This window comes from Pollachius pollachius, assembly GCF_949987615.1.
Source record: "Pollachius pollachius genome assembly, chromosome: 1".
Lineage (NCBI taxonomy): Eukaryota > Metazoa > Chordata > Actinopteri > Gadiformes > Gadidae > Pollachius > Pollachius pollachius.
In genome coordinates this window covers 20,835,057-20,854,741 of record NC_136934.1, presented here as the reverse complement: position 1 = coordinate 20,854,741, position 19,685 = coordinate 20,835,057, and the positions used below count along the sequence as shown (strand labels likewise).

The 19,685-nt window shown below is 43.6% G+C and overlaps 3 protein-coding genes across 3 annotated transcripts; all 3 read left to right on the top strand.

Annotated features, from left to right (window-relative positions):
* Nucleotides 1-2,206: 2,206 nt before the first annotated feature.
* On the top strand, nucleotides 2,207-3,326 carry LOC307074876 (phospholipase A2, minor isoenzyme-like). The gene is made up of 4 exons (XM_079735276.1): nucleotides 2,207-2,311; nucleotides 2,411-2,561; nucleotides 2,925-3,058; nucleotides 3,198-3,326. The coding sequence occupies exons 1-4, from the start codon at nucleotides 2,269-2,271 to the stop codon at nucleotides 3,314-3,316; spliced, it is 447 nt and encodes a 148-aa protein (XP_079591402.1). The 5' UTR covers nucleotides 2,207-2,268; the 3' UTR covers nucleotides 3,317-3,326.
* A 4,194-nt stretch (nucleotides 3,327-7,520) lies between these two features.
* Nucleotides 7,521-9,972, top strand: cox6a1 (cytochrome c oxidase subunit 6A1). The gene is made up of 3 exons (XM_079749531.1): nucleotides 7,521-7,643; nucleotides 8,227-8,369; nucleotides 9,664-9,972. The coding sequence occupies exons 1-3, from the start codon at nucleotides 7,538-7,540 to the stop codon at nucleotides 9,751-9,753; spliced, it is 339 nt and encodes a 112-aa protein (XP_079605657.1). The 5' UTR covers nucleotides 7,521-7,537; the 3' UTR covers nucleotides 9,754-9,972.
* Nucleotides 9,973-10,319: 347 nt separating this feature from the next.
* Nucleotides 10,320-16,053, top strand: hps4 (HPS4 biogenesis of lysosomal organelles complex 3 subunit 2). The gene is made up of 12 exons (XM_079739813.1): nucleotides 10,320-10,623; nucleotides 10,815-10,905; nucleotides 11,069-11,212; nucleotides 11,306-11,413; nucleotides 11,584-11,700; nucleotides 11,971-12,065; nucleotides 12,150-12,222; nucleotides 12,549-12,673; nucleotides 13,248-13,893; nucleotides 14,327-14,453; nucleotides 14,863-14,974; nucleotides 15,320-16,053. The coding sequence occupies exons 1-12, from the start codon at nucleotides 10,595-10,597 to the stop codon at nucleotides 15,489-15,491; spliced, it is 1,839 nt and encodes a 612-aa protein (XP_079595939.1). The 5' UTR covers nucleotides 10,320-10,594; the 3' UTR covers nucleotides 15,492-16,053.
* Nucleotides 16,054-19,685: the final 3,632 nt, after the last annotated feature.

Sequence of the window (19,685 nt, the reverse complement as noted above, 5' to 3'; positions counted from 1 at the left end):
ACTGTCAGCACACCAACAGTGATGCAGTCAAGGGCCTCGCCTCTCGTTGTATCCTACAAAGACACACACATTCTTCGGCATTGCAATTCATGCTATTCTAAAACATTCATTCTTAGTGTTTGCTAGAAAATATGGCTTTAAATATGTGTTCACACTGGATTGTTACAATATAGCAAACAAAATAAATTGAGTATGGTTAAACTAAAGCTATGGAGATACAACAAGGACTATACATTCTTGAACAGTGACACTGACTTTTCAACCTAGACTCCTACTCCTTAGATTTGAAATGAATGTGTCTAACATTTATGTGGCAAATTTTATTTTTATTTACTGGATGTTTGCATATCTCTCCGATTAGTTGTGGAGGTATAACTATACAAAATAAATCAATCACTGTACAAAATGTATATTGTATATTGAGCAGATAGAATTACATCTTCTATGTCAACACAGGCATAGTTTTGTATAAATGCAGACCAAACTTTTTCTTATGTGCAAGTACTTACAGAGAAGGTCTTGTAGAATTCACTGGAGTCGTCACTCAGTAAAGTGGGAATGCCTTTGAGGACAACAGAGCGAAGTACTGTCACGTCTGGTGACTAATGATGCACAGAGAGAGAAAAGACCAGTGAACAGAGTAATTTGCAAGGCACAAGCAGACAGGAATTAAAATAGACCTCAAAGAAGTCTCCCTCAAGATTCTTACTGGCGATTCTATTAAACTCAGCAAACACCTGAAAAAGTACAGAGGGGTGGGTAGGGATGAAGAGGTGGCAGAGGTATTAATATTCCAACAAGTGTTTGGATTTCTGGCCACACACCTTGAATTTATTTTTGATTGGCATTATTTTATTGGTTGAGAACAAAAATAGCTTACCTGTCTCTCTGTGAAGAGTGCTGGCCATCGTTCAACCGTGTTCTGTACAGCAGGCTCCTTTTTTACAATTTCTTGTCTGCGTAGTGGGAATGATTGGTCCATCCTTTGTGAAATGAGAGTGCCATTTGGTTGTTTTTTCTTCATTTCTTCCACGAGAACCATTCTGGTATTTTCAAGGCTTGTTTCATCAGGTCCTTTAGGTAAGTTAGGCAGGTAGTTTGCTTCCCCTCTTTTTGGCCGTTTGATATTCTTGCTTGAGGATTCTCCCTCTGGGTTGCCTCCGCTTCTTTCGCCTCCATTGAAGTTAGTTGACTGTGGTGATATCCCCAATCACAGTGGTAATCCTGTCTTTGATAAACACAGACGGTTATTGTTGGTCACTAAAGTCAGCTAAATTAGCATTGTCTTAACTTCACAGCCTAGCTTAAAATAAAATGCTATATCAAGACTTGTCCTGATGTTCTGCATAAAGCTCAGGAAACTCACAAACCGCCGGGATCAGTCTCTCATCATGCCAGTCATGATGAGACTAGCAGGCTACTCGACAAAAGTTAATGGCATGGTGGGCTCGCCTGCGTGTGCGACCGTTAGACTAAAGTTTTTCCTCAATTTCAGCGTGACATAAGTCTTGAAAGTTACCTATTTTCAACACCGAGGAAGTTAAGGATTGAAAAAATAATAAAGCACTGACCAAGTTTCATCAAAAAAAAAAGCCAAGTTATGTCCACAATATAGTTAGTTTGCGTTAGCCGACATTACTCCACGCATCATTACTAGCACGCACAAACAACTGGGTCTGATTTATAGAAACAAACTGGTCTGCACATGGGTACAATTTTTACTCACCAAATGAGTGTGGCAAGCACAAGAATCGCTGTAATGCTGAAAATGAAGTGCCGTTGAAGCAATGTATAGGTCCAGCTCCACCTGTTCAGTTGCGGGTATGACGACACGTACCGTCTAGCGTAGAGAGGACTGATCTGCGCATGCACACAGGTCAAAAACTTACTTTTTCTAAATGAATCCAGCTCAGGTTAACTGAGCTGGTAAGATTTTTCAAACTAAAATTACAAGTAACTTACTAAAAGCGAGTGTTAATAGCAGGTTGATAAAAACTGATTAAGTTAAATTTACTATTTTTAATTAAATACCATGTTTGCATTTACAGTATACCATTTGGATCTGTTGGATAGGTCATGGTGCGGGGGCAGGACTATCGAGTCACAGTATTGCTCCAGGAAAGAGTTAAGAGGTAGCTTCGCCAGTCAACTAATAAGCACCGCCTCTTGTCGATATTCGTGAATATAAACGATGTTAATACGAACAGTTCCACTAACATCAATCTGACCCGAACCGTCGAAGATCAAGCTTGAACATTGATCTGCAAAATGAGTCCCTCTCTCTTCCTGCTTTCCTTGTGTCTCCCAGGCTGTAAGTAATTCAATATCAATTGATAAAATACAAAGTACACTTGTGATAATCCAGTACGTCTCTGATCAATTCTCCATTTGTTTTTGCGGCTGTGCATAGTTCTGGCCATGCCCAGTTACAAAAACCTGTGGCAGTTCAGGAACATGATTCTTTGCGTCCTGCCCGACAGCTGGCCTTTGCTGGACTACGCTGATTACGGCTGCTGGTGTGGGAAGGGGGGCTCCGGCACACCTGTTGACGAGCTGGACAGGTAGCCTAATTAAGGGAACCAAGGCCGGTGGTGGTGGTGGTGGAATGTTAAAAAAAATAGGTCAAGTCAATAATTGTGGATCCAGTACTATAGTTATATAGTTATCAATATTTGGATTTTTCATATCCATAAAATATTCTGCTCGGTTTAGGCTATCACTGTATGAAATGTATTTGATATTGCCTTAAGCTTAAATATTAATCCAAAAAACGGAAGTGATATGTGGTACATTTGCTCCAAAAGGAACAGGGTTTGCAACTAAGGGAAGTTAATTCGTAAACAAAACTACCAGGTGTCTGTCAACTGGAAAGTAATTGTGCCGATGGTTTGCAGGAAGGTGCTAATTTGAAGTGTGCCCACTAGATGCTGTCAGGTTCATGACCAGTGCTTTGACGATGCAATGCAGAGCGATGCCTGCTGGCCCATCCTGGACAACCCTTACACTGAGATATACAACTACGAATGTGACTCCCACAACAAGAAAATCACCTGCCTCCGTGAGTCTCTCCCGTTATGACCATTCAACATGTGATCAACAACATGTTGTTGATCACAGTAACCTAATGTTATAATTACTAAATATAGGGTATTTTTTTACTGAGATATCCTTTGTAATATTTTTCTTCTTATTCGCAGAAAAAAATAATCCTTGTGAGATGTTCATCTGTGAATGTGACCGATTGGCAGCCATGTGCTTCGCTCGATCAAAGTACAACCCAGAAAACGCTAAACTCCCAAGTGACCGCTGCCAGTGAGCTAGCCCACACTGGATCAATAGGTCTCCTCAATGAAATCAATAAAGAAAAACTCCTCATCATTTATTTAGTTATTGTTTTTGTTTTCTCTCCTTTAATATAATAAATATACGTTTAGCATTGTGTATATTAATTTGATTTAAGTCCATGCTCTGGACCCTGAGGGTTCCAGACAGAGAAGTGCAGGTACGGCTCCAGATTCTAGTTGTGGATGGGCCAAACCAATTGTGGTGGTCCTTAAAGTGTAATTCCGGTGAAGATTGAACCCAGGGTCTTTATTTTGGCATGAAAACCCATCAAATAAGCCCTCCAGATACCTTTTTCATTGAAAAACGAGTATTAGAGTTGGTCCGGCGCAATGTTTGGCATCCATTATTGGCTTGGGGCATAGAGTTTCGGCATAAGATAACAGCCCTTTAACGCAAATCAGATCAATCATCAATATCACCAAAGATTGCTGCATTGCAAATATAAAGCATTTCAGATTTTTTTTTTTTTTTTCAAGAAGAGTTTTGGGTGGGCCTGTTGAACAGTGGATGGTCCTAGGTCCATCAGGCCAACCCATAACGCCGTGCCTGGAGCAGTGCATCTCCTATTCCGTGCTGGGGTGAGGCTAACCACAGGCGTCTCAAAGATCACTCACGTCCAAATCATCAGGCTGCATATCATCACAAAGGCACAGAGAAAGGGGAAATCAACAAGTTGTAGGTCAAACTTATCCATCCTATCAATAGTTCAAACAAAACAACCAACTGTGTCTATGCTGTAAGTTGTGCCATGTGCAGTGGCGGTTTTAGGCATAAATATATATAGAACACTAGATGTCTTACGGTGGTGTCTAGAACATCATCACAGGCGGCCATCTTACCACAGGCAAGCTTTCTGGTGGAATCTGTGGTCAGTCAGTGATCTGGACAAACGCTAATACTCTTATCTCGCTGAACCTATTATGTACCTATTTTAGAACATTATTCAATTTTTTTAGAACCTAACATAATTATTCATAAGTATGCAGTGTCATTACTACATCTCTGACGTTTATAACAAACCAAACCGTTTGAAAATCAGTAGAAAATTGTAAGTTATGGTTATTTAAAAGTACCACTACCAACACAATGTTATGGGTGAGCAGACTGTGGCAAGATGGCCGCCAGTGCGGACGTTCGACTCCATTGGCCAGCAGCGCGGACGAGACATCTAGTGTTCTATATATATATATATATGGTTTTAGGCACGGGCGAACCGGGCAGCCACCCGGGGCACCTTATTTGTGGGGGGCGCCAAATTACGTGGTGGGCGCCATGAGCAATTTTTTTTAAAAAAAATCATCCGCGCCGCGAAGCGGTTCTCTATGAAGTACCATATCATTGTGTGGGGAATTTGCATAATGGCGCCCACTCTGGCTGCAGGCGCACCTGCTCGTTGAAAAGGTGCCGTGCACAGACGGACTGAAACCTCTGCCGAAGTCCGTAGGTTCACGATACAAACCCCCCTGAGGAAGTGTCTGTTTGGCTTCACTCTTATCTGTCAGCCCTGGGATTCTCATTATTGTGGAAGATAACTGTGTAGCCTCTTTACGTCAGATCTTCCCTTGAGCAAACTGTATTAAAGGGGACATATTATACCACCAGGTGAGTGTGATTATGGTGTGTTCCTGAATCCTCGAACGCCAGACTTCCGAGTCGAAAGTCGAAGATCTCCCAGCTTTCTTGCTGCATTTCTCGAAGGCACGCCCCCTTTTTGTCTTCATCTTTCGAAGATCTGAGAGTAGACCGAGAGCAATGATGACGCTCTCTACAAAATGGCAGCGCCCGTGAAGAGATTATTATTTTTTTGTATTTGTACCACGTAGGTCATTTTAATGTCGATTTTAAATGCTCTTACACAGTTGATTACATTGCTACTTTATTCCGGTCACCAATTTATACATTGCATGGTCTTGCTGTGCGTGCAATACAATGTAAAGTTATGTTGTTTGTTTTCGGGCTGGTTTGCTAAAGAGGCTAATGAAGCTAACAATAAACAACGAATAGCCAATTTCATGACACTATCACAAAGACGAACAGGAACACTATGAATGCTCCGAGACCGGAAGTGACGTCAAACGTGCAACTGGGAAGACTGGCGTCTGAGGATTCAGGAACACACCATTAAGGTATGGCCACACTGAACGCGTTATGCGCGTTGGAGGCGTAGAAAATCGACATTTTTGCATAGCGCAAAGATGCGTTACACGCGCTAAAGCAGTGCGTTAGGCGCGTTAGACACGTTTTACGCACCTAAATAACGCGCCCTACACGCCCAACGCACCTACGCGCAGAGTTCAAAAAATTTAACTTTTAACACTTTTATGCGTGACGCTTAGCCGTGATAGCCAATCAGCGTTGAGCTTGACCAGACGTCACTGGCAGAGAGACGGAGGACAGGCGCTCTGCAGCTCTGCAGCTGATATGGAGCGCCTGTAGTTGGTGTCCTGACGGGAGATCCTGGCACCAACTGGGACTAGCATGTCATTGAACATGGCCCCAGTCAACCGAAAATACCGCTGGAACCGGCCATCATCCAGGCGGAGTTCTTGGGGGAGGTGGTGAAACTCACCCAGCTGTGAGCGCCTATGGAGGATGTCATGCACCCAAACATGACGGCATTTGGGTTTCCTACTCTCCTCAAATTCCCACAACAAATACAGCGCAGCGATGGTGGTTATCTCAGCCATGTTTGTGGAGCAAAAGAAAAGTAGCGGGGGAAAATAAGTTTTGGGCGGGCTAATCTAGCTGCGTAGGCGCATTAGGCGCGTTGAACCATTTTTGTGACACAAAATGATCAAGCGGCAGGTTAGGCGCATAACGCGCGTAATCCTACACGCGTAACGCGTTCAGTGGGGCCGTACCTTTAGCCTTACAAGAAAATCTGCCCCTATGACATCACGAGTGGGCATGTCCACCTAGATCTGTGCTGGATAGATGATCAACGTTTCCTTCAGTCCACTGGGTAGGCTGGTAGACTGATCTATCCAGCACAGATCTAGGTGGACACGCCCACTCGTGATGTCATATAGGGCAGATTTTCGAAACAGCTTGTAAGGCTAATCACACTCACACCTGGTGGTATGATATGTCCCCTTTAAAGGGGGACATATGGGCGTGTCCATCTAGATGTGTGACGGATAGATGGACACGACAACCTGTGATGTCACAATGCTGCACATTTTCAAACCTGCTTGTAATGGCCAATCACACTCACACCTGGTGGTATGAGATGTCCCCTTTAAGCTTTATGTGTCTGAATAAACGTTAAATCTCTCTGAGCAAAACTGCCTTGTGTCCATTTCATTCTTGAACTCGCTGCTCTGCTTAGAGAGACGATCCAGAACCAGAGAAATAAACAACAACACATATTATAACATACATTATTTTGATGCTTTCAAATAATTGTTTTTAATTGTTTCCGAAGAACTTCCGAAAAATGTTATATCGATTCAGATAAGGTTTAGAGTAAATGTAATATGGCAGATGTGATAGTAAGCTTTGGCAATAGGTATATTTGTAAACTATTAAACTGACAAGCCAAGGAAGTTTAATCTACGGATATTCAATTAATAATTGTATCTTTCTTTCATTGGCGTTAAAATATCTTTGGGTCACTTTCTGTTCCCTGAACAAAGGAGCACTAAAAGTCGAACTATTCAATGCAAATACTGAGTATACCTTTATGGTCGTCAGGTATTATTGAATCACGAAAAATAAAATATAACCCAGTAGAAATCACTGCATCTGTGTGATATCTGATGTGTAACCAATAATGTGTAATAAACCCCAATGTGTAACCCACATTGATGTTTTAATAAGCCTTTTTTACACATACAAATGTTAATGTGACTTAATTCGTTTGTTTCCAAGGCTACAGTGTGACGATGTGAGATTCCAAATTATTCAAGCACAAGAAACACCAAATATAAATCTTTAATAATTGTAACATCTTAAAATAATGTGTTCTTGATAGGGGAGTATTTCTTTTTTATGTACGAGCAGGTTCGTCCCATTTATTAATATTTATTTTACAGAAAAACTATAAATAGTTGACGCCAGAGCCGTTTCTCTCTAAATAGCTCTGGCTGACGCTAGAGGGCGGAGTCTGTAATCGCGAGAGTTTAACGATCTCTCACGTGACCCAGAGGTTCTAGCATCACCTTCCGCTTCACACATCGCTCAAGAAACGAAGATGGCTGCTTTGGGAAAGCTCTCTCAAGCTCTGCTAAGGTCCTCTTTCGGCCAAACGAGGCGTCAGCTCTCGGCTACAGCTTCCGCTGGACATGCCGAAAACGCATGTGAGTTTGGAGTTTTGTTCAGAATACAAGTTGTGTTGGTTTAAATTACCTTAGAATAACACCAATTCCTTTGAATAATGACCTTGCTGAGGTTGCTAGCACTAGCAGGCTAATATCCTTGGGAGAGTGCAGCTCAGTCAGAGGAGTTTCACTCTGCTATAGAAGTAGAAGAAGCTTTAACTGATATTGACCCTGGTCCACATTCTTTGCTATCTTCAAAGCAACTTTAGTCAATAGGAATAAAATAATAATAATTGACAGTTAAAAGGATACTTGCATTTGCCCTAAACATTTATGATTGTAACTTGTTAAAGTATCGAGTATGTATTGGATTTGGTTTTCAATGTGTTTTAACACTGCTGCCTATGACCAACATTCAGCACAATAGTCACACCAGACCCTAGGCTCTAAACCCTGTAACTCCTTTGTTTTCTAGTGATAGTTGTGACATAAACCCATGTATAAAGCTCAATCGTCTAGTTGTGTCCTTATCCGGTATTCCCTGAATTCAACTCCAATTATTTTGTTTTTGACTGATTTATTTAGTCCAAAATTAGTAATGGTCGGTTTTCCCCTCTACTAGCCCGAACATGGAAGATCCTGAGCTTCGTGGTGGCCCTGCCAGGTGTTGCCGTGTGCATGTTGAACATGTATCTGAAGATGCAGCAGCATAACCACGAGCAGCCCGAGTTCGTCCCTTACAGCCACCTGCGCATCCGCACCAAGGTCTTCACCACATGCACTACATACCAGTTACACACCTTGTAGTACACAATTGTCTTCACTATGAACACTTTATATCCTTTCCACCTTGTAGTCAACCAAGGTCTACAATACATAGACTTATATTGTTTACACACCTTGTAGTCCAACAAGGTATTCACTGTACGCTTTATATAGTTGACATACCTTGTAGTGCACCCTGGTTCTATTGCATAGTCAATGTATACTATAATAAAAAAAATGCGTAATTTCATGTGTGTATGATGCATCACGTGTAATAATGTATTATGTATACAAGGGGTTCAGAGGTTCCTGTTTGTCACGGTATTTCATCTCTTCTTTTGCTCCGGTTTCATACTCCTAAATGTTTTTGTTCAATGTTTTGGGGCGGTACAATAATTGATAAAAGCAAACCAATAATAAAGGGCCAATATTCTCCTTAAACATGGGATTGGGGATTGGCTGATCGACTTGAAACTTGCCGAATGCAGGCACGGTTCACATGACTCTAAAACCAATGCACAAGAGAGGCCGTCCTTATATTATGTCATGGGACAATTAATATATGTCCTGCTTAACATAATTCATATCTCATAAAAAAATAATTCATCTTGTTTATAGGATGCAATTACCAGCCTGCATCTCACAGGGCTTTACTCTCCCTGTGTTAGATGTATACTCTGAAGTGCTGTTTTACATGATGCTGCATCTCTCTTAAAGGCACCGCGGGGAGGACATTTCTATACTGCTACTGCCCTCATCGAAAGTCATCATTGTTACTGGCTGTGTTTATATATTAAGTCCCACTACGATGAAGTCTTACTGTTGGGTATAAATATAGTACTCCTTAGTACCGTATATAAAACTGCAACGATCCATGCATGTCATCATGCAAGTTATTTTTATGGTATTACCACACTTGTAATGTATACTTGTTTATTTATGTATATACTTTCTCGATTTATGGAAATGTTACACCCCATCTTGGATGGTTCACATTGCTCTTTGTATTTTTTATTTATTTCACAATTCGGATATCCACATAAACATGCTTACTTGACAAATTTATAATATGACAATATCACTGACTTGGGTGCTACTAAGCAGACTAATAAGTAGGGGAGGTGGACGAGTCTACATTAACCTGTTCTGAAGTTGGAGAATTACAATGTTGGACACGCAAGAACCTGTGTGCTCAGTGCATCAATGTACAAACACATACCTAGATTGGGAAGTATTTACCTTCAGTGTAACTATTGAATTCTATTGTAAAGTGTTTCTGTTCCGTCCCTCCTAGCGTTTTCCCTGGGGAGATGGCAACCACTCCCTCTTCCACAACGACCACTTGAACGCCCTCCCTGATGGCTATGAGGGACACGACGAGTGACAACCTCCTCCCACAACCGCTTCATCCTACTGGGACCAGCTTCCCTCATTGTCTCCAATGGACCATTCTCCCAATGCAGTCGACTGGATCATTCAAATCTTGTTTACCTCTGTGCTTCTACTATTGTAAGGCACTCCAAACTGTTCCAATGTCCTGTACCAGAAATCAAATTGTCTGCTCAAATGTATCTTAACGAAAATAAACTATTAAATTCTCTGATCTCATGTGTGTTCTTCCTGTTATTTCATGTAATTTGCCAAAAATGGTGTGTTAAATATATTGTGGACACAATTTTAAATGTATGGTAGGTTATGTGTTATGTATTTACATTATAATCACACATTTTGGTGAACAAGTTGGTACTTTTAGTAAATATTGCCAAAGAGCATGACTATAAAGTATTAACAGTTTCTGAAATGCCATTTTTCCCGAGGTGCTCGCTTTATTACTACAGAGGTTGATCGAGGTCATAGCGCGTAGAACGAAAGATTTGTTTTTGTCCCATTTGCTTGCCGTACTTTCACATGACCACTGCTTGTGACTACTTGCATTCTTGTAGCTTTCGCCCTGAAAACTTGCTCCAGTCTCACGTTGGATTACCAAAGAAGAATAGGATAACGAATGCATTTATTACATATATAACTTAGCCGTACATATATAACTGAGTTGATTCAACTTGATTGGCATGTATTCGTGGATATAAGTGTTACTTTGCCCATGTTTCATGGTTGTAGGGGTAATCGCGATGCGTTAATAGACATTTGACTCACCGTTTCAATGGCAAACTGAGTGGCAGTAACGTTAGGGGAAAACATTGGTCCAAAAAGCTTTTTCGTCCGTGATGGCTGAACTGATGGCCAACTCAGGAAGGTGCGCTATTTATTTGACTCGTATTTGCTAAACGTAGACTAAAGTTTTGTATTTGGCTTCCGTCTTACTTTTTCCTAAGTCCACAATGGGCCTGTTGTTTCCTATTCTATTCTATATTATATGATTTGAAATGTGTAGGCTATTGAGTGCTTTTAATTAATTCATAATTTGGTCCCTATTACTTCTTACAGGTGCACTTATTTTTTCCTCTACGATGGGACCAAGGTCCAAGGAGAGGGAGACCCTACGAGGGAAGGCATCTGCTACTTCTACCCGGAGCAGGTCTGACAAAAGCATGGAAATACCACCAGGACTATTCCTTTATAGTGTTAATCAGAAATCCATTTAAATGCATTGTAGTCTTTTAGTGTGCAGACCTGCATCCTGTTGAATCAGTGTTTTGAATACGGTTTTAACGATACCGGTGCGTCTCTTTCTCTTCTAGACACCCGTGGACCAGCAAGAGCTGCTGTGCGGCCAGCTGGCCGGGGTGGGCCGCTGTGTGTCCGAGCTCTCCTCCTCGCCCGTCCGGGTGCTCCGGCTGCGCCACAGCAAGTTTGCCATTAAAATGGAAGATGACTTTTTTTGGGTGAGCGTAATGGCCTCTGATGTAAATTGTTGCATCCCCCCCCCTGGACAGTGGTCATTATCCCTTTTGTTTTAATTCCTGTTCGGCATGTAGGCTCTCGGTTGCTCCATGGACTTCCCTACAGTGAGTATGTGTGACCGTCTGGACCAGCTGATCAAACTGTTTTGTTTCTACAACGGTCCCGTCCGCCAAAGCTACCAGGTAACAACCTCAACTGTATACAATCAATTAAAAAGTAGAATATCAACTAGCGCAAAGTGCTTGTTGATATTCTTCTTGATTGCAAAAAACCCACTACAGAATAGTCCTTGTTCCGTGTGGAGTACCTTTTGAAGTCCTGCCCAAGACAGTGCGACTCTCTCTTCCTGCAGACAAACAGCAGAGAGACGCTGGCTCTGTGCTGGTCCCGGTACCTCTGCTACCTACAAGCCGGAGCCACGGAGCTGCATCACATCTTCAGCTGCTTGCGGACCATCGACTCAACCCACGTACGTGGCTCTTATAAACAATGGGATTAGGCTACTAGTAAATCTCTGTTCAAGATCATTATATTTCATCAGGTATTTTCACTGTTAAGTTCCCTACTCACTTTCAGATAAAACGAAATGTCAACTAATACGATATACTTAATTCCTTTATCGGATTTCACCAATAATTGAATCCTAAGTAAACCAAACAAAAATGTTTCTGCTAGTAGTAGAAACCAGTAGAAACTCTGCTAGTTTCTACTGGTAGTTAATAATGCTGCTTGTTCTCAGATTGACCCTCTTCTGCTACTGAAAGCTGCCCTCATACTGCAAGCTTGCCAACGCTGCCCTCTAGTGTTAGCAGGCTGTATTTTATTCCGTGGAAGGTGAGCAGGAATTTTCCCGTTCAACATAACCTGTATTTCCGAGAGCTTGGTTGGAAAGAGTAACTGACGTTCCCGTATCCGCAGGGTGGTGAGCACTCAGATGCCTCCATGTCTTACAGTGAGGGTGATGGCCCACGAGACTCAAACCTACAATAAGGTTTGTGTAAGATTACTTACTTGGAGGACACTGGGGTCTGTCGTCCTAAGTGGACAACACGACAGTATTGGACACAATATTATCGATTTGCTCAATATTATTTGATCAAAATCTCATTATTTTATTAACTTTTTGTTTTTATTTATCTAGTACATCTTTTACATCTGAAATTGAACATTTCATTTCTGAATTATTTTGCTCTGCTCATGTGCATTGTTGTATAACGCTTTAATTTTTTTGCAAAATAATCCAGTCCCCTGATTTGGCCTCAAATCGCATCCTATGTTTTTTTTAATTAAAAAAACAACTTTTTCTTATGGTACCAGGATGAGAGACCAAACGGGGTGAGTTCCAGTTTTCCTCTCTCCAGGGCTGTGACTTCCACTACCGTGCATCTAACCCTGTCGGAACTTCAAGACCTGCGCTCCACTACTGTGGACAGAGAATCCAGGTAGACCGCCTATTTCCCATTCTGATGCTCTTTTGTCAAATTGATAGAGGAAAGCTGAATAACTAAAACATTCATTACAACAGAGAGAGGGCTTTTGTGGTTTAGTTTATCATAAATTAATATAAAAGTACGCCCATATCCAAACGAGAAGAGGGCCATTCAATTCTTTCCTAGAATGGGATACATAATGTTGTTTAAAGTCAGGACATGAATGGTAACTATTACAGCCTACTGGGATATTGAGTTGAGTTTATTTGATTGTGTTACCCTGTTGGGCCTTGTTAGTGTAGTCATGAGACCATATACCTTACTCAGTTCATGAAGTGGAACACACAATGAAGATAATCACACAATGGGCTTAGAAATAGCCTGGAAGCCTTCTTTAAATTAAAACTATTAGTATTATTTAGCGGTTAACGCAACCTTTAAAGTAAGACTTTCTTGAAATTGTGGTAAATTGTCTAGTTCAAAGATGCCCACAGGTCGAGAGTGAACATTGGGGTTCGAACCCAGACCCTTTCTGGTTCCACTAGCCCCCTGACCCTCCTGTGTTTCGCCCTCCCCTTCTCTTTAGACCTCACTCCACTCCCAGCCAGGGCAGCCGGCCACGGAGGACCCGTCTGTCCAGAACGTTATCAGACACGCCGTCGACGGAGTCAAACCCCGACCTGGAGCCGGAGCCCCCCGGAAAGCCCATGAGGCCGGACGCCCCCCTCTCCCCGGTGCCGAGCCGGGGTGCCGAGCAGAGGGACGCTACGCCGACCGACGACCCCCTGCTGTCCCCAGCCTCGCCCCGGTTCCCGGAGATCTCTCCTCTCACAAACCAAAAGGGGCCTCGGAGAGGGGGCCAGGAAGAGGAGGATGAGGAAGACGGCCCGCTGGAAAAGTCGCACTACTACAGCTTTCACAGCCCGGACGGAAACACCAGCCAGACGGAATTCCAGGGAGAGGCCCCGCCGCCCACCGACGCCTCCCCACCCGGGACCCCCCCGCCGGCAGGCTGCCGGGCCCCGGAGCGGGAGGGGTCTCCAGAAGGCAGGGCGGCGTCCGGAGGCAGCGGGGACGGCCGTCGCAGCGGAGGCGACATTCTTCCCGGAGCAGGGGTCAAGGACAGAACGGTGGTCCCCATGACGCTGTACCAGCACAGGGTGAAGGGCCTTTTACTGGCCCTACTGGTGGAGCCCCACCTCCAGAGAGACACGGAGGCCATGGAGGAAGTGGTGAGTGGTTCATGTTAACGTCGCTCCTCCTTTGAGGAGGAGTAGTGGATGGGACTTTAGTGAATGAGACTTTAGTAGCGTCAGTTTTGCGGAACTCTGTTTGCGGCAGCGTGCATTTACACAGTGCCACTCTAGGTTATCGCCAGCATATTGATTAGATGAAAAGGATCTGCGGTTGACTATAAGAAACAAGTGTTATCTCTCATGTTGTTGCTTTTAAAATGCAGATTATGGCCCATTTGTTGCTTTGCTTAATTAATAGATTTACAAACTTAGTTAACGAGTTAACCCAAACCCCAAACAGTGAGTTCAGGTCTCCTCATCTCAGAGGTAGAGTATAAAGTAGCGGTTGTTCAGCATTATCATGCTAATGTTGATATTTATCTGCTAGTAAGCCCCGCCCCTTGTCTTTCTGTGTTTTTTCTGCATCCAGTATCACAGCAGCCTGGCGTCCCTGAACGGACTGGAGGCCCACCTGAGGACGGTGGCCCCGGGGCCCCCCGGACTTCAGGGGCCCTACACCTTCGCTCATTACGACTGCGTTCAGAACACCCTGACAAGTGAGTGCTTGTCTTTTAAAAGTCATGATCGTTTGTGTACAACCCTCAATTTGCGTGACGCAATAACCTTCTTTGACCTTCAGTTTCCCCAGTACTGTACTGTTGTTATTATTTATTACATTTGAACTAGGAATGGGGTTTTCACTCCTTTCCTAGTTAAAGGGAGTTTCTCCCCTTCCTAGTTAAGTGTTTTTCACTCCTTATCTAGTTAAGGGGTTTTCACTCCTTTCCTTGTTAGAGGGGTTTTGAGATGAAACGTAAAACCCTGTAGTTCATTTGTAGATTTCTAATTTGTGCTTCATGTTGTCCAACCCTTTCTGTGCAACGCATAAGCGTGCAAAGCCTGCATGTATATGCACAGCCGCAGCCTTTCCAGTAGAGACCCCCTTGTTGTTGTGTCTCCCTGCAGCCAACGTGTCTGGTCGAGCAGGGGGAGACCAGGACCACTCCTTTGTCCGCGCCACATCGCTGCTACACACGCATTTCTGTAACAGTGACGCTCTGCAGGAGGCTATTATCAGGTCAGCAAGGCACAGCTGTGTGTGTGTGTGTGTGTGTGTGTGTGTGTGTGTGTGTGTGTGTTTGTGTTGGGAGTGGGGGGTTGTGAAATATTGAACACTTTTTTGTGTCCCTTGTCAAGATGTCAGAGGGTAGCCATGGGATTCAACCATGGCTTTACCCTTACTGCTCTCAGTAGTCAAACTTCATTTATTGTATATATTTATCCACAATGGCAGCATTTACCTGACATGGAGGCCATTCTGCTCACCTTAAAACCCTGAAAAAAACATCACAAATGTCTCATGCACATTATGCATGAGAATGTTTTCTTAACGTGTGTGTGTGTGTGTGTGTGTGTGTGTCAGGAGCGCCCGGACGGCGGTGTACGCCACCCGCAGCGTGGCCCAGGAGACCTACTTCCTGCAGCACAGCGGGGCGCTGCGCAACTCGGGGGTCCCCAACCACCAGGACACGGCCTTCACCCTGCCCAGCAAGGCCCGCCACAGGCTGCTCAAACACGGGGTCAGCCTCCTCTGACCCGGGGCGGGGGAGGGGGGCCGACCCCCACCCACCCCGACGCTCTGATCACAGTGTTAAGCGGGAGGTGAAAGCTGGTGCTTGAACCTCTGCAGGAGTCCCAAGGGTCTTTTGTAGCTTCCGCTAATCTCTGCTGGGAAGGATTTGACTAACTAATTCTGGATGAAAGCCTGCTTTGACATTTTGAGGAGAGAGTGTGTAAAAGTTAACCTTTGTCAACCAAAAAAATCACATTTCAGTTCAGGCCGTGTGTTAAATGTAAATCTTATACTTTTCTTTTTGTGTTTTATTGAAGCATAATAGGCAAATTATGTTCCAATGTGCCTAATTAATTGTGGCTTCTATAAAATCCCAACAGTATTGCATAAATTCAACGCAGTGTTTTCAATGCATTTTGCTAATTAATGTGCATTTTTTTAATGACCTTAACCCAGAAGAGTTTAAATAGTATTTATTAATGTAAATGAAGTGTTAAGCTTAAACAACCATAGGACAAGATGTCATTGTGTGTCGTTCATAAATAGTTTGCGAGAAGAACAGGTTTACTTTTGCACGCCTTTATTTGAAACCGAACGTCAATAAATAAATTGAATACATAAATAATCCGCTTTGTGGAGTTGCACTAGAGCTATTTTTGTAACCGCTTGTTTTTTATCCACAGGGGCCCCGTCGCCTCATTAGGCCCCGGTAGTTTGCATGTGACCGGGCCGCGGCCCTCATTGTTTACCTACGTCACCTGAATGGCGGGGTGGGAGGCGAAATGTGTAAGAGTAGTTAGGGATCCGTGTGTTTTGACTTTGCACAAATTAAAAGCAGGACAAAATGCACATATAAAGTCCTAATCATGAGTTGATGTTATTAGAATGAGTCTCCGCAACCTCACATGCGTCCAGTACAAGAGGCTTGTAGCGTAATGGCTGTCATTAGCCGAGCGGCTGAATGTGAATGGAGGAGGCGGGCGCTCCTAGGCGCCTCATTATGCACGCGCATTAAGAAGACGCGGCGGGGGGTCATTATGCACGCGCATTAGGAGAGAGCAGCGGGGGATCAATGAGTGGTGAAGAACCCGAACAAAAAGAGGGGAGGGACAATGACGAGGGCCAGGATTCAAATTCTAAGTAGCAAGTGTCCCCCATTGTGGTTGGAGATATATAGGGTAGCCACAGGGGCAACCCCCAAGTCATCGCACAACCGCAAAAAGTTTCCCCCTAGGAAGAGGCCCCTGAGAAGTCGCCATGGCGTGCCCCCGGACCCTACTGTGTTTCTTCACGGTGGTGACAAGCGCCAGTGGACTTATGGATCGGTTAGGTGAAACGAGGGAATATATGTCACCGTTACCACAAACCGGAGAGGAATCCTACAGGCCGAACCCGCGTTTGCACATGGTGAAGAGATGGAAAAGGGACGTGATGGATGGGCACCGACAACCCTGTGCTGAGCTGACCGCTCCCTGGAAGGAGAGCAGCGCGCCGCCCGCGGAAGGGGCCACGGTACTACACCTCCGCGTTAGGTCGTTCGCTCAGGGAGGACCTCGGAGCGCTGTATTCCCAGGGAAGTCGCTTTTTAATTTCGTCCGACGGGCGTATCGCTGCTGTCAGGAAGGGTTCCTGTGCAGAAACGTAAAAGGCATCCAAGGACACTTGCGCGAAGGTAAGCTAAAGTAGACCAAACGTTACGCACCATTCAACTAGAAAGTAAATTACCTATTACGTATTGTGCTTATATGTGCCAAAAACCCTGTTAAGCCCTACAGCATACATTTGAAGAATGAACACTCATTTTTTGTTTTGTCCCCCCAGGTGCACACGCAGAGTTCCTCCTAAGCCCAGATGTGCTATCAATGCCCATAGTGAGAGCTGAACTTCATCTGCAGATTTTCCACCCACAACACCTTTCCATTCACCCTGCGCTGCTGTTCCTGGCGAAGCGCAATCTCCCCACAAGGTAAAGGCAGAGCGTGTTTACAGGCAACAAAATGGTTTCACTCATGGACCCATATCTACGTATTGACACACACACACACACACACACACACACACACACACACACACACACACACACACACACACACACACACACCTTGAAAACTCAGCACAAAGGCTGTGAAAGAACACTTTCTAAACCCCCTTCTCCCTCCCAACCCCCCAGATACGAGGTGTGGCCACGGGGGGACATGGTGGACCTCAAGGTGGACCTACTGCCTCTCTTCCAGGGGCTGGCGGACACCGCAGCAGCTGGTGGAGGAGGAGGGGGGGCCTCCAGCCTGATGAACATGCTGCGGTGGGGGGTGCGATCCAGGGAGGGTCCCCCACGAGCACCAGGCCAGCAGTCACTGCAGGACACCGACGAGGATGATGTGTGGGGGGAAGGCTTGAGCCGCAGGCCGCCGTCCCCTCCTCTAGAGCTGGGCCTGGCCCTCAGCTGCAGCCATGAGGGACAGGCCGTCCCCTGTGAGCATGCAGGCCTTCGCCACTCGCACATGCCCTTCATCGCTCTGTCGTACTGAAAAGGAGCATATGGAACACGTATAGAGCATGTGTTAAAGACTCTAGTTAGGTTTCGTGGAGTGAAGTCACAGTCGAACTCTCTCTCTCTGCTGGGACTACAAGTCACCGACATCCACACAATGTCGGGCAAAGTAATGCACTTCACCGATGGCAGATATATTATTTATGAATGTGTTTATGGTACTTTTATTCATGTGTGTTTGGTATGTAAATAGTGTATATTTCATATAGACTGACTATTTGATGGTCATACATAAATTTTCTTGGATTTATTATGCCATTATAAAACCAGATGTCCCAGATTTAAATGTATATTTTCGTCAATTTTATGAACGGATCAGATTGTATTATGTTACATTTACAATAATAAATATATGTGAAAAGCTATGGAGCAGCCATTTTTGGTTTGTTTACGAGGTTAGCCGGTGGTTGTTGCAGGGATCAACATCTGTACAAACACAAGGCAGTACTGTTGAATGCTAGAATCCTCACGTCAGACCATTCACCATTAATAGTAAAAACAAACCAGTGGAGCTCACATTTCTTACGATTGACACAGGTTATTTGAATACAAATGTTAATCTGGTCATCTAGATTAGTCCATACACAAGTAAATAACCATCAATGTAAATAACAGCAAGTTAGATAAAACAAGTTAGATAAAATAGCACATTTATTAAAAAGAGACAGCATTTATCCACATTTTCCCCAGTTTGCAACATCAGTGAGTGAGAGCAGGGGTCTCAGAGGCCATGTTTGTACTACTTCTGCATCTGAATGGGACTCTTGTTTTGACTCTCTTTAATACAATGAGATATACATGATGCTAAACCAGTTGGGACTGGTGTGGGACAGGTTTCATGATGGTGTTAAGGTTTTATTTCAAAACCATCTCCAACCACTACAATATTAGGATACAATAATGTAGTTTGGACTGCTGAACACAAGACTTGATCAAAAACCGCATAAAAAAAGTAATGGGTTCTTTATAAAATAAAAATAAGCAATACATACCAAAATCTTCCAAGTTTATTCCCCAGCAAGAATATACATGGATATGTTGTTGGAATATGACTTATGTGACCTAGAAGGAAGTTTGATCTTCGGTAAGAAACATCTGGAGCTAGAAGAGAGAAAACATTGTCTTCACTCTGCTCTTATTTTGAAAGATTTGAAGACACCTACATTATCCTCTGGCAGTGGCGGATTTAAATCTGCTGCTGGACTTAAACTGCTTTTATTTAACTGCTACTTACTACTTAAAAAATAAGTTTTATCCTTTGCATCCTTTGTTTACTGTGTACTGATCTTCCCTCACACTATCCACAGGCGCGGAGTGTAATAAACATCTAGGTGGAATAGAAAAAATCAACAGAAAAAAGGATCAACTCATGTAATGTTAGGGCAACAAAGGAGGGACGCAAAGCGACATGGTGGCAAAGCACAATGTATTCAATAATCAAGGCAACAAAGAAAAAAAAAACATACACAGAATGACACGTGATCTGAACATAAATGAGGCAGTGCAAAACACCAATAAAAGGTTAAACAAATAAAAACAAATTAAAGATCCTGAGGAAACAATTCAAAACATATAAATCTGAGCATGAATCAACATCTCTCCAGACTAGCCCCGCTCTTGATAAAATTAACATTTAAAACATACTAGATCGGAAGATTCAAAGTT